The sequence below is a fragment of the Corvus cornix genome, chromosome 18 (assembly GCF_000738735.6).
Source record: "Corvus cornix cornix isolate S_Up_H32 chromosome 18, ASM73873v5, whole genome shotgun sequence".
NCBI lineage: Eukaryota > Metazoa > Chordata > Aves > Passeriformes > Corvidae > Corvus > Corvus cornix.
This window is the reverse complement of record NC_046347.1, coordinates 12,284,132-12,296,790: the sequence shown is the minus strand read 5'-3', so window position 1 is coordinate 12,296,790 and position 12,659 is coordinate 12,284,132. Positions and strand designations below refer to the sequence as shown.

Sequence of the window (12,659 nt, the reverse complement as noted above, 5' to 3'; positions counted from 1 at the left end):
GCCGCCGGTGACAGTGCGGCCATGCTGCGCAACGGGGCGGCGGGCGGCGGCGGGGCCGCGGCGGGCGGCGGCGGCGGCCAGCGGCCCGTGCGCGTCTGGTGCGATGGATGGTGAGTGGGGCGGGCGCGGGGCCGGGTGATGTCGTGGCGCCGCAGAAATAAACCGTGTTGGCTACGCTGGTGCCTCCGCCTCCTCTGTCACCGCGGCGGGACGGGCCCGGGCCCGGGGAAGAGCGACGCTCTCCGCGCAGAGCACCGGGCGAGCAGGAGCGAACGGGACCGCTCCGGAGCCGGGAGCGCCCTTGGGCTCGGCCGCCTAACGGGCCTCGGTGGGGCCGGTCGGTTCCCCCCCGGGCTGCAGCCGGCACCTGCCGCACCAGGACCGGCTCACTGCGGTGGGAGGAAGCGCTGCTGCGGGCCTTGGTGACCGGGCTGTACCGGCACAGCCCTGCCCGGCAGCACAGAGACCTTCAGCCCCAAAGCCTGGGGCAGATTGTCCGCAGCTTCCAAGGCAGCACGTCCCGGTGTACCCGGGCTGACCCGGCCCTTCTCTTTCCAGCTACGACATGGTGCACTATGGCCACTCCAACCAGCTGCGCCAGGCGCGGGCCATGGGCGATTACTTGATCGTTGGGGTCCACACGGATGGTAAGAGGTTTTACCAGGTTTCATCTCGTGTAGCCCCTCAAATTGGCCAGCAGCATTAGCCCCAAGAGAACCAAGAGCTCCTGATAGGGTCAGGCTTCTTCCTCCATCTGCTCCAGGAGCAGTAACTTCCAAGAGAAAAACGTCCCTTCTCTGGGAGTGGAGTTACCCCTGTCACACTTTTGGACTGAGGATTAGGTGGGTCAGATGTTGCAGGCTCTGAGGGTTGATCTGCATTCTGTGCTATAAAAACAGTTGAAACTGCTGAAAATCAGTCTGGTTTTGCTGGTAGGAGCTGCAGAACTTATGTTTCAAAACAAGTTACTGTGTGGAGAAAACTCATTTCAAGGCTATCTGGAAGTTAAGTGCCAGAAACAAGTTCTTGCATGTGAAGATATATTTTCAAATGGGTTTATATATGCAGAATTTCTAGTATGAACCAAGCATAGTATGAAGTTACTGTTTAAGAGGGAAATTTCCCCATGGGGGATACTAGGATGCCCAGCTCATCCCCTCAGGTACAAGTATCTGGGTACAGGGAAGCACTGAGACCTTTTGCCCTCTGAGTGAATTCCAGGGCCCTTGTTAAGCACTTAGGAAATGCAACTGGGTGAAATTATTTTCTGATCTATCTGGGGCTTCCTTTGCTACCTTGGAGTGATCCCAAGCTGAGGATAAGCCTGCAGTGAAATTCACCTGCCCATGAAATGAGTGAGGCAGCTGTGACTGAGAGTCACTGTAGCTGCAGGACGTGCTTCTAACTGGAATTTTGTTTCTCCCCCAGAGGAGATTGCCAAGCACAAGGGTCCCCCCGTCTTTACACAGGAGGAGAGGTACAAAATGGTGCAGGCCATCAAGTGGGTTGATGAGATTGCTCCTGGAGCTCCTTATGTCACCACACTGGAAACCCTGGACAAGTACAGCTGTGACTTCTGTGTGCATGGGGGTAAGTGGTGTTTGAGGCAGTGGCTGTGCCCAAGGAGGAGGGCACGCACTCTTGGAAACCGGTGGTGCCGCCCTGGGAGGAGCCCCGGGAGCAAGAGCAGCCCCGGGAGCAGGAAGCGGCGGCGGTCGGGAGTCCCGGGGGGCCTCAGGGCTGTGTGCTCCTGGTGCCCTGCTGCAAACCGAGCACTGTCCCGGCTGGCACGGGGGTCGAGGATACCTGGTGTGTGCAGAGCTCTGCCTTCTCAACACCTGCACTGGGGGTCGGGGTTACTCCGTGATACAGGTCTGCCTTCCCAGTGCCTGCACTGGGCAGCACAGCTGCTCCTGGTCTCGTGGTCTGGAGAAACATGTCAGTGTGCTCAGAATCTTGAGAGTGGCCAGGGCCCTTGGTTTTAACTTACAAAAGTGAAATATGTTGTTTAAAATTATCCCGAGGTTGCCCTTAGTACCAGCAGAAATTTGTGCAAAGGGGAAAGCTATTTATAAAACTTAAGTGTGAAAAACACTATTGAAAAAGTAAGCATGCAGAAATACAATCATGTCTATATCTGCTTATCCTGGGACAAGGTTAGATCTGAAAAGCTTCTCTCTTTATCCAGCTGATAAGCTGTTCAGTGGCTCAGCTGACCATGTGGCCAGAGACCTAGTTCTTACTGTGAACACTTTTTGGTGTACAGTTGCTGGAGAGAACCAGTGTTCTGAGGAAACGTACTTGCTGTGGGACTCTGTCCCTTCCTGGGCCGCTGCCGATGCTCATTAAGCCTCAGCCCTTCCTCCCTGCTCCTCTGAAGGAATTTTGTTAGTTTGACCAGGAGTAGTCTTTGCACTCATTTCGTGTATCTCTCATCTGATCCCAGCCACCTGCTATTGATAAGCCAAGTATTTCACTAAATGTAAATAAATCCTTAATCTTTAGAAGATAAATATGCTTTTTTCACGTGGATGGAGTGGTTATCAAATTCCTCATTAACTTCATTGCCTGCCCTGAACGTGTTTGGTGTACGTGACCCCTTACAGGGCTTGGTGAGGGGTTATGACAGTAGAGGAGTGCTTGTGGCCTCTGCTCCAACTGCTTGCATTCATCCCCTCTGCCACGTCATTCCGTGCTTCTCCTGAGCAACACGCCTGCACCGGCAGTTTTGCCAGGTTGTGTTTGTGCAAAAGCTGAGTTTGGAAATAGCTGAGCTTATCTGGGAAGGTGACAGCAATCCTGCTGTTTGTGCCTCTCCTGGCATGCCAAGCTGTGCTGGCAGTGTGTGCCCTCCTGTTCCTGTGCTCTGAGGGGAGGGTGTTGGGTTTTAGGAGAACTGAGCAGGACTGAGCCACCTGACTGTGGGTGCGCTTGTGGGCTGCCCTCTCACTGTTTTGGCAAAGGGAAAACAGCTTAGCTTTTGCTTGTGAAGGCTTTGTACCACCACCAAAAGTACGTGAGAGGTGTTTCTGCAGAGAGAGTTGGGAGCCATGTGCCAGGGATGAACCGGAATTGCCTCTGTAGAGGGGTCCCTGGATGTCACTGTGGAAGTGCCATCACTGAGAGGAAGAACTTTCCATTGGATGAACTGTTTCATTGACTGAAAACTTGTAATGTGAACCAATGGTTAAAACCAGTCCTAGAAGAGCTAAAAGGTGCTTTTTAACATCGATATGGATAGTGCCTGTTTATTGTCATTCAGACAATAATCAGCTGTGCCCACTGCTGTAATGGTATTTAGTATCCAGGAATATCCTTGTCTTCACAGACATTGTAGTCTTAAAAACCCCTGGCATTTTTGTGGGCGCAGGACATGTCCCCTGTGTATGCACAGGGATTTGGATTGCAGAGCTCCAGTCCGACCCTAGGTGTGTGGGACCTGCACAGCTGCTGCTTTTGTGCAGGAGAGCTTGGGTACAGTTCTGAGGCTTTTTTCTCTCTGCAGATGACATCACCTTAACTATCGATGGCAAGGACACCTATGAGGAAGTAAAGACAGCAGGGCGATACAGGTAACCTCTTGCTCCTTACCTGTTTATCTTGTTTTGGGCAAAGTTTTGGGGAATTTGTGCCCTGAAGGGAAGTCAGATGAAACATACCTATCTTCAGATCACACCTGAACTTGGCTGTATGTGTGTCAGAGCGTCAGTTGCTCCCAGCATTTTGGCTTCAGGGAAGTGGGGCAGACAGTCCTGCCCAGTGGGGCTGTCTGGTTCCTGGCAGATGCTGGTTCTGGTTTTAAAGCCTCACTGGGAGTTGGCTCTGTTGGGAGGTCTGAGTGAGGGAAGCGTTGTTCACATGAGCAGTTGCTGTGGCGTGAGGACGATGCAGACAGAGGCTCAGCAAATAAATGCTGTACTTGAGAAGGAAGGCTTGTTCAGGACAGCCCCTGGTTTGGATTGATCAGGTGTCACAGGCATTCCCGTGGTAATGGTGGGAAGACAGAGGCATACACTCCTGTGGCTTCTGCTTCATCCTTTGCTTGTCTCCCGCAGGGAATGCAAACGCACTCAGGGCGTGTCCACCACTGACCTTGTTGGCCGCATGCTGCTCATGACTAAGGCTCACCACAGCAACATAGTGAGTCAGAGGGCTTTGGGTGGGAGGTGGAGTACAGGGCATGTGCCACCTCTTCCCTTCTGCTGCCCCAAACGGAGTAGAGTGGAGGAGTGGAGCTCCTGCGCCTTGCTCCCAGGTGCATGGAGAGCGGGCAGTGGCAGCAAAACAACCTGCTTATGTTTGCTTCAACATGTCTGAGATCACAGTGTGATGGAACAAAGATTCTGATGCCTCATGATCAGTGTGGGCCTCAGGAATGTTAGGGAACTGCAGGCAAGCCCGTGACTTCTCCCAGGGTGGAACAACACAGTGCAGGCACATTGATGTGTCAGCCAGGTGCTGCCAGAATTGGAAACTCCTCTCCCTTCCCACTGAGCTTCACGTTTCTGCTTTCTGCTGTCTCTAGTCTGATCAGACCTTTCTTGAGTCTCCTCAGCTCACTTGCTGGTTGGGAGCTAACCTAACCAGGGAAGAGTAAAATAGGTGGTTTTATGTCAGGTAATGAGTCGAATTTACTGAGTAATGAAGGAATCTGTGAATAGAATCACCTGGATAACTGCAGGAACAAGCGACCCACAGGTGAATTCGGGGACAAAGGGAGATGTTTTGGTGTGCTGAGCTGTTAAATTGGCTTAGCTGTAACACGTGAGTTCACACCGAGATCTGCCCAGTGCTGCTGGCTGCTGCAGAGACCTAAGCCTGGCTCTCATGAGGGTCTTTAGCAGGAGAAGGGATGCTGTCCTGTCAGGGGCTTGCCAGGCTGAGGGAGGATGCAGCTGTGCAGCACTCGAGGGGTTGCAGGTTGGGCAAGAACCACCACCTTTGCTGGTGGTGCCAAGCTGGGATCAGATAAGGACACATTTCCTCTGACTCATGCCGGGACAGGACTCTGGTTTAGGTATTAACCAGTTTGTCAGCATTCAGTGCCCCAGATGCCTGGTGTGCGTTTTTGAACCTGGCCTTCCCAGCACTTCCCACACACAAGCATATCTTGGTTGGATGAGCTGTGCAAGTGCTTAAACATTTTGACTCTTTATCTCCCTTCAGGATGAGGACCTAGACTATCGGAAGCACACTGACAACTTTGGGAAGGTAATGTGAGTTCTGGTCGTGGACGTCTGGTTGTTGTCCTACCTGAGAAGGATTCCCAGTGTGCTTTCTGGCCTGTTGCAGGCTTGTTTGTCCTCCCACATGTAGCAGTAACGTCTCGGTGAATGTCTGCTGTCCCCATACGGCAGCACCTGCGGTGGTTGTGATGGGCAGGTGTGGCACAGGGCAGTGCATGAGCTGTCCTTCCGTGGGACCACAGGGCTGCTGTCCCCACTGAGCCTGTGCTGGATTCCTTCCTTGTTGTAAATTACTTCCTGCCACTTCCCTTGGGACCCGAGTGCCTGTGGTTCCAGCCCAGGGACAGCCTCTGTGGATGCTCCTCTCAGTGCTTGTGTTGTTTTGAAGGTGGTGTATTGGGTTTGGGAGGTATTGACACAGCAGGCACGTGGCCACACTGTGTTGCAGAGCTCGAAGGCAGCGCAGCCCTCTCAGCATTGCAGCTGCTGGGTCCAGCTTGCAGCTCGCACTGCTTCTAAAGGGTCATCAGCCCTGTTTATTTCCTTGGCAGCTGGATTGTCCCTGCTTAATAAGCTGCACCAGCAGCTTGAGCAGGCCTTTTTTACTCACGGGGGTTTGCTGACCTGTATGAATCATCCGTAGTTCCCCACTATTTTGGGGGTCTTGAGCAGGTGTTATGGGACATATTGCTCCAGCACAACTGTTTCCTGGAGCTTGGATCTGGGTAGAATGGATCAGGGCATTGGGTACCCTACATGACCCCGCCAGCTGAGCTGTCTGCATGCTGCCCTTTGCAGGGCCTGCTCTGGCCTCAGCTGCAGTGTCTGTGTCCTGCCAAGTCCCGTGGAGCAGCTTTGGGGAGCACAGCAGGTGACTTGGTGGCTGTTTGCACAACTACCACGTGGTGGGGACCGAGCTCTGTCCTCAGAGCTGAGGGGCCAGACAGGTGCCCTGAGGCTTGGCAGACTGTCGTGTGTTGTCTCCCGAGCATGTCTTGCTTCTCATGGAAATCCAGACCTGCCCTGTTGTCTTCCTCCTTCCTGAGCTTTCCTCTTGGCATCTCCTGAGCTGGCTGCTGAGGGAATGATTTAGACAGAGCATAAAGGGCTTTTGTGAAATTGCCTAAATACTTGATGCCAGGAATGTAGAAAGTCCAAGGTGCTGGGAGTTGTTACAGTTGCCAGGAAATTCAGATGAGCAAATTGCGCAGCACTGTGTTCTGTGTTCTCCAAACCCCCTCACAGAGCTTGGAAAGAAGCTGTGTCTGGTGTATGTTTTCACAGGGGCCCAAAGGTCATAGTCCCTGGACTGGCGTCTCACAGTTCCTGCAGACATCCCAGAAGATCATCCAGTTTGCATCAGGGAAGGAGCCACAGCCGGGAGACACCATCATCTATGTGGCTGGAGCCTTTGACCTGTTCCGTATCCTTGACTCTCTTTGGTTGCAGCAGTGGTCTTTGTTTGATGTTCTCATGTTGGGAGGCACCAGACTGGATATTTGCCTCGGTTTTTTTTTTCCTTTTCTGTAGCTGCACATGAGGGAGGAGTCAGGAGTGAGTTCTTCCTGGCAGTTTCTAAGTCACAGGATGCTGAGAAGGAAGCTGTAGCTCCTCTGTGGAGCAATCTGTGGCTATTGGATTTCAGGACAACAGTTGGATACTCTCAACACTCTAATGATTGTGGTGAAGACTGGCTGCCATAGACCGAGAGACTGTAACAGAGCATCTGGAGCTGACACTCCATTCCTGGGGCAGGCTTTGAGGCTTTTACATCTGGAACAAGTAGAAATTCTGGATAGAGGCAAAGCTGAGTCCATGTAAGGTGGAGCTAAAAAATCTCTGGCTTTTGCCCAGAACCGGTGGAACCTGAGGAGGGAGGCAGCAACTGTTCTTGGAAATAGGCAATTAATTAGTAGTGCAAGAATAAAATCCTAGGGATTCCCATCTCCCACTGTCGTTTTTGAGTGACACTGTTTCTGTCTTCCTTCCTCTGTTTTCCATGTGAGCTTCAGTTCCTTAAACAGATCTGCAGATGTTGGTCATGTAGATTTCCTGGAGAAGGTTCACCAGTTGGCAGAGAAACCCTATATCATTGCTGGGCTGCACTTTGATCAGGTTCGTGTAGAACCTGTCCAAAGGCAGAGCTGCTTGGCCCTGTTCTCTGAACCAGGCAGGCTGTGCTCCGGGAGACAGGACAGGGATGTATTGACCAATACGGGAATTTCATTTTGGGAGAGAGCAAGAGGGAATGGAGTTGTGCTCTGTCTCTCTTCTGACTCTGACTGGTGCTTTGCCGTAGGAGGTGAATCGCTACAAAGGGAAGAACTATCCCATCATGAACATCCATGAGCGAACCCTCAGTGTCCTGGCCTGCAGGGTGAGTGGGTGTCTCTGCGCGGTTCCAGAAATTGCCTGGAGCCTGGTGGTGCTCACTTGTGCTCAGTGATCTTGCATGAGTTCCTTGGTGCACCCTGAGAAGACAGACAAGATGAATCACTTGAGGCTGCCAGAGGTGCTGATGAACTCTTGGGAGGCTCTGCTGGGCTCCTGTGCTATCCTGGCTGATCCAAGCTGGTGACCCATCCAGCTGCTCTGCCAGCAGGGACAGGGCTGGACCGGGCCATGTAGGGAGCTGTGTGGCTCTGTGTAGACAGACATATGCCAGTAGAAAACTCTGCTTCCTGCAGCAGGGGAGAAAATTCCTGGGACAAAATCATGGGGAGCCTCAGAAATGTGTGCCTGGAGCAATTAACTTCTAGATTTGCTCTGTAGGCACAGAAAGGACATTCTGTAGAGGAACAAAAAGCTACTGTGTTACAAGCAGTTGCTGCTGAACCCACTTCCCTGTTCCCTTACTTGAACTTCTGAGTCTATAGCCAGGTGACATGCTCAGGTCTCTTTAAGAAGCAGCTGGTTTCTGGCTTGGGATTGGGTTTTGGGTTTTTGTTTGATAGGGTTTTTTTTCAAATCTGGACCCTACCTGGTTCCTTTTTTAGTATGTCTCAGAGGTGGTGATTGGAGCTCCCTACGCTGTGACTGCTGATCTGTTGGATCACTTCAGGGTGAGTCCTTGCATACTGATGGACACGAAGATGCTGGTGTGTGATGTGTGTGGGGAGCTAAAGTGGTGCAGGATGACACAGGGGTGCAAGGAGGGAGTGTCCTGCTCAGTGAGTTACAGAGGGACTGCCACGCTGGTGCAGGAGGGTGGCTTTGCTGATCTCCAGGCTGTGCTCTGTGGGAGTAGTGGCAGGAAATGTCCCTGTCATCTTTTGGATCTTGTCAGTGACTTTTGTGTCCTTCTCCAGGTAACACTTGTTTGCCATGGGATGACTGAGGTAGTGCCAGACAAGGACGGTTCTGATCCATATGAGGTAAAGTACCAGCTGCTTTGTCAGCATTTGATATACAGAGCCTGGCTCTGGTTGTGTTCCTGGACTGAGAAGGTGTATTTCAGAGGAGGCTACCTGGGCAGGGCCTTGGCAGGTGATGCAGCTTTTCATCGACCCCTGAGGGTAGCTACATGGAGCAGTCAGTAAATCATTCCCGACAGCTCCACTCTTCCAGGCATTGTTTTACTCTGCCTGTTTCTGTGCCTTCATGGCAGGGTGAGAAATCCTGTGTGCTTTGCTCTCTTCCAGTCCTGGGCAGCTCCTGTGTATGTGGGGCTTTGCTTTCAGCAAGTGTTTGTTTTGCCTCCGAGGAGATCGCTGTGCATCCTGCCTGTCTGGCCACCACGGGACTTGCCACAACTCAGCTCAGCTGTCACTGCTGAGCTGCACACCCAGGTCCCACATGTTTTCACAGCCCAGTGTTATGTCTGTCTGCAGGAACCGAAGCAACGTGGCATTTTCCAGCTGGTGGACAGTGGCAGCAATCTCACCACAGATCTAATTGTGCAAAGAATCATCAAGAACAGGTTGGATTTCTTTGTCTCCTGGTTCTGTCGCATACCATTCCATCCAGAATGTCTGGGGACTGATTAATGGGACCAAATAGGGAGAGAAGGGGTTATCTAAAGGCAAAGGGTCAGAAAACTTGTTCCTCCTCTTTCATAGCTTGGGGAGACTTTAACTGTGGTTGTACCAGTCTGTACAGGGAAAGGAACAGCTTAACTCTGCTGTGTCAGAATGTGCTACGTGGCACATTTATTGGATTTCTCCTATAATGATAAATTTCCTTGCTGTATCCTGGGGCAAAGAGCATGTTGCTTCTCTCAGAGCTTTGGTCTTTTTTCTTTAGGCCTGAGTCCTTCACCTTCAGCACCTTGGCTTACATCAGTGATAAATTTGATTTTGGTGTTACAACACCCAGGACAGCCCAAGAATGGAATAGCAGCTTCTTCCACAGAGGGAGAAAGAAGTAGGGTGGGACCAGTGTGGGAGCTCAGGACTGCAGTGATGGCAACAGCCATGGAAAGCTCTGGGAGAGGCTCTGGAGGAGTCTGGGGATCCTGAGTGGTTTCTGAAGTGCTCTCAGAACAGAGCAGCATAGGAGAAGGCAGTGCTCTTCTGCTCCAGGTGCTTTTGTCTACAAGAGGTAAGGATGAATGAGAATCTCACAGTATTGTGTGATTTTTGCAGGCTGGAGTTTGAAGCTCGCAACCAGAAGAAAGAAGCAAAAGAGCTGGCTGTGCTGGAGGCCATGAGAAGGCTGGAGGAGGAGAAGCACTAGGCTGCAGAGCGTGAACGTGTGGTCCACAGAGCGCTGCAACTTCACCCTCCAGGAGAGCAACAGCTTTTCAGGAAAGGACCCCTGAAGGGTGGGCAGCACTGCTGGCACTCAGGATGTGCTGTCCTACCCTCTGCTGTCCTAGCTCTTCCTGCACTAATTATGCAGACAAAACGAGTTGGGATTCCGCTGCCTAGTTTTATCTCCGTTAATCAGTCCCCGACCCCTTTCCCAGGAGGAGATTTGACAAAAAAAAAGGTTTTAATTATAATTAATGTTTTAACATGTTGATGTGCTTTTACCTTCTGCCATTTCTGGCTCTTAGTAGGAGGGAAGTGGAGGAGCTGCCCATGCCCCCTTGCCCTGCCAGACTCTGCTGTCCTGACTGGGGTCTGCATTCCAGAGCAGCCCCTTGGGCAGTGGTGTGGGTGGCTGGACAGACAGCGCTCATGTAGTTCCTCCTGCAGCTTTTGCTTAGGAACAAGGGGCTGGCTGCCAGAGGTGGTGCTGGGCTCTAGGGTTCACTGTGCTGCCTCTCCTCAGCTCCTGCCCCTGCACAGACCCAGAGCTACTCTGGGTTGAGCTGGATAAAGGCAAATCCTTTGCTGCCCCAGTGACAGGCTGCAGGTGGCAGCTGCTGCAGGGGTAGGTGGTGCTGGCGTGCTAGGTGGAGGTGTTGCTCCACATGAGGCATAGGAATCCTGGGGCCTTTTCCCAAAGGCTCTCCATTTGCGAGGCAGCAGGACCCGATGCCTCGTGTGGACTGTACTCGGAGACCCACTTGCTGCTGCTGCCAGAGCCCACCTTGTGCCCGATGGCTTACCTGAGGGTGGGACCTGGCCAGGTGAAGTTTTAGGGTTGTTTTCTGATGGCCTCTAAGGGGAGGTGCATGGCTGGGAGGATGGGTCCTGAGCTGTGAGCCCCTTTTGCCTCTTACATTCCAGGGTACTGTGGTGGATATCCTGAGCAGCTCACTGCACTGTGCCAGATGGTCCTTCCAGGCTGTGTCTGGTGTCCTCTCTCTTGTAAACTTTTATTGCTGATCATTAATAAAATGTTGAAGAGTTGTGCATTGGTCTTTTTGGGGCTTGAGCCCAGGTAGCAGAAAGGGGGCATAGGGAACATGTGCTGCAACCCCCCTGCACTGGTACTGAGTGGGTGCACCACGCTCCCACTGCATCTCTGCAGCTCCAGCGGCTGGGGCTGGCACAATGGCTCCCCCGCCCCAGAGCAGCCACAACTCAGAGCTGTTGGCCCCTTCCTGGGCTCTGCCAGCTGTGTGCACAAATTCCCCCTCTGCAGCGTGTGGCCCCCTCCCACGGGCACTGCAGAGGAGTTTGTCCTTAAGGACAAACAGCTCGACCTCGGTGACGCAGGGGCCCTGTGCTGAGCGCGCTGCTGAGCCGCCTCCAGGACACAGGCAGGTACCACTGTTACTAAAAAATGACAGAAGCATTTTATTGCTGCTCTTGCTGGGTGTGTGGAGACGTCAGCTCCACTGGTTCAGCCATGGTGCAGTGGAGGTGCTCTGTTCCTCAAGGCCGCGAGAGCTGCTGCTGAGTTTATTCTGAAAGCTTTGGCATACAATGTTCCTTTCTCCCAGTGCCTCTGGGCCCTTCTGGTGAGCTGTTTACTGACAACCTGTGAATCCCTGGGCATAACTGAGTGTAGAGTTAAAATGGGGGGACGACAAGAGGAAGTGGCCTGAATTTTGTGACTTTGTTTGGTTTCTGTGGTTTGTTGGTTGTGTGCTCTTTCTTTGGTTTTTTTGGTGGGGTTTTTTTCTCCCTCCAGGCACAGAAGATCAAGAGTGGTTCCTGCACCCATCACACAGCATCCCCCCCTTGGATGCAGATTACAGAGTGCCTGGCATTCCCTTGAGCATTTGTAGCAGGCACCTGTAACAGCATCCATGAACCCTGCTGAGGGGAGCAACAGATTCGGCCCAGACCCCCAAAGCCCCTGCCCCAAGCAGGACTGGGGGTCACCCCCAGGGTCCATATGGTGGCTCCAGGCAGGAGCTCAGCACCAGGACTGGGGGTAGAGTCAAGCTGCAGCAGGGTCTTATGGCACTGTGCTGACATCCTCCATGGTGGGGACCCTGGCTGTGTCCCCTGCAGCAGCTGGTGGCCCCAGTGCCCACTGAGGTTCCTGGGCAGGCACAGGCAGCAGCAGTCTCTACCTGGGCTGGGCTGTGCCAAGGATGGCACAGCAGGTTACGTCCATGGTGTGTCAAAGCTGCAGCCAGGGCCGCTGCTGTGATAGGGGGACTCCTTGGCTTCTTTCCTAATGAGCTTGGTAGCCACTGGGGCCAGGCAGGGCCCTGGGCACCCCCACCAGGATGGGGACTGCAGCCAGACTGGGTGCTGTGCTCCTGGACTCACCTCTGTGGAGGAGGTGGCCACCCTAGGTACCTCTCCAGGGGTGTCCCTCCTAGGGAACAGCTGGTGGTGGGGGGGCTGCTGCCATTCCACTCTCATCACCAAGTCTGTATCCTGCTGCCAGAGCTGCCCCAGGGCTGGGCAGAGGCTGTGCCAGGTCTCCTGCAGCACAAGGGGGAGCAGGGCCTTTCTGTTTGTGGGGAGACAGGGACACAGATGCCATGCCTGCAGTCACTTGCTGTCCAGCACAGCCCCTTGGCCCCTGCTCTCCCTGCACTGTGCCCTGCAGTCCCCACAGGCGCTGGGCTGTCCCTGAGCCTGAGGGATTTTGTTCTGCTGGGTATCTGAGCAGCCTCAGCACCACAGGAGGGAGTGGGGGGCTCAGCAGCCCAGAGCTACCCAGATCTGGGTGGGCTCCCCC

General features: G+C 53.3%; 1 protein-coding gene across 2 annotated transcripts; it reads left to right on the top strand.

Moving 5' to 3' along the window:
- Positions 1 to 2: 2 nt before the first annotated feature.
- PCYT2 (phosphate cytidylyltransferase 2, ethanolamine) lies at positions 3 to 10,924 on the top strand. 2 transcript variants are annotated; one of them, XM_039562194.1, is made up of 13 exons: positions 3 to 110; positions 559 to 647; positions 1,429 to 1,590; positions 3,506 to 3,572; positions 4,056 to 4,140; positions 5,167 to 5,211; positions 6,471 to 6,609; positions 7,219 to 7,301; positions 7,486 to 7,563; positions 8,183 to 8,248; positions 8,495 to 8,560; positions 9,017 to 9,105; positions 9,770 to 10,924. In XM_039562194.1, exons 1-13 carry the CDS (start codon positions 22 to 24, stop codon positions 9,858 to 9,860), a joined length of 1,149 nt encoding a protein of 382 aa, XP_039418128.1. In that variant the 5' UTR covers positions 3 to 21; the 3' UTR covers positions 9,861 to 10,924. The 2 variants fall into 2 exon arrangements, with proteins under 2 accessions (XP_039418128.1, XP_039418129.1); XM_039562195.1 differs by lacking the exon at positions 5,167 to 5,211 and having other exon boundaries at positions 7 to 110.
- The last annotated feature ends 1,735 nt before the right edge of the window (positions 10,925 to 12,659 follow it).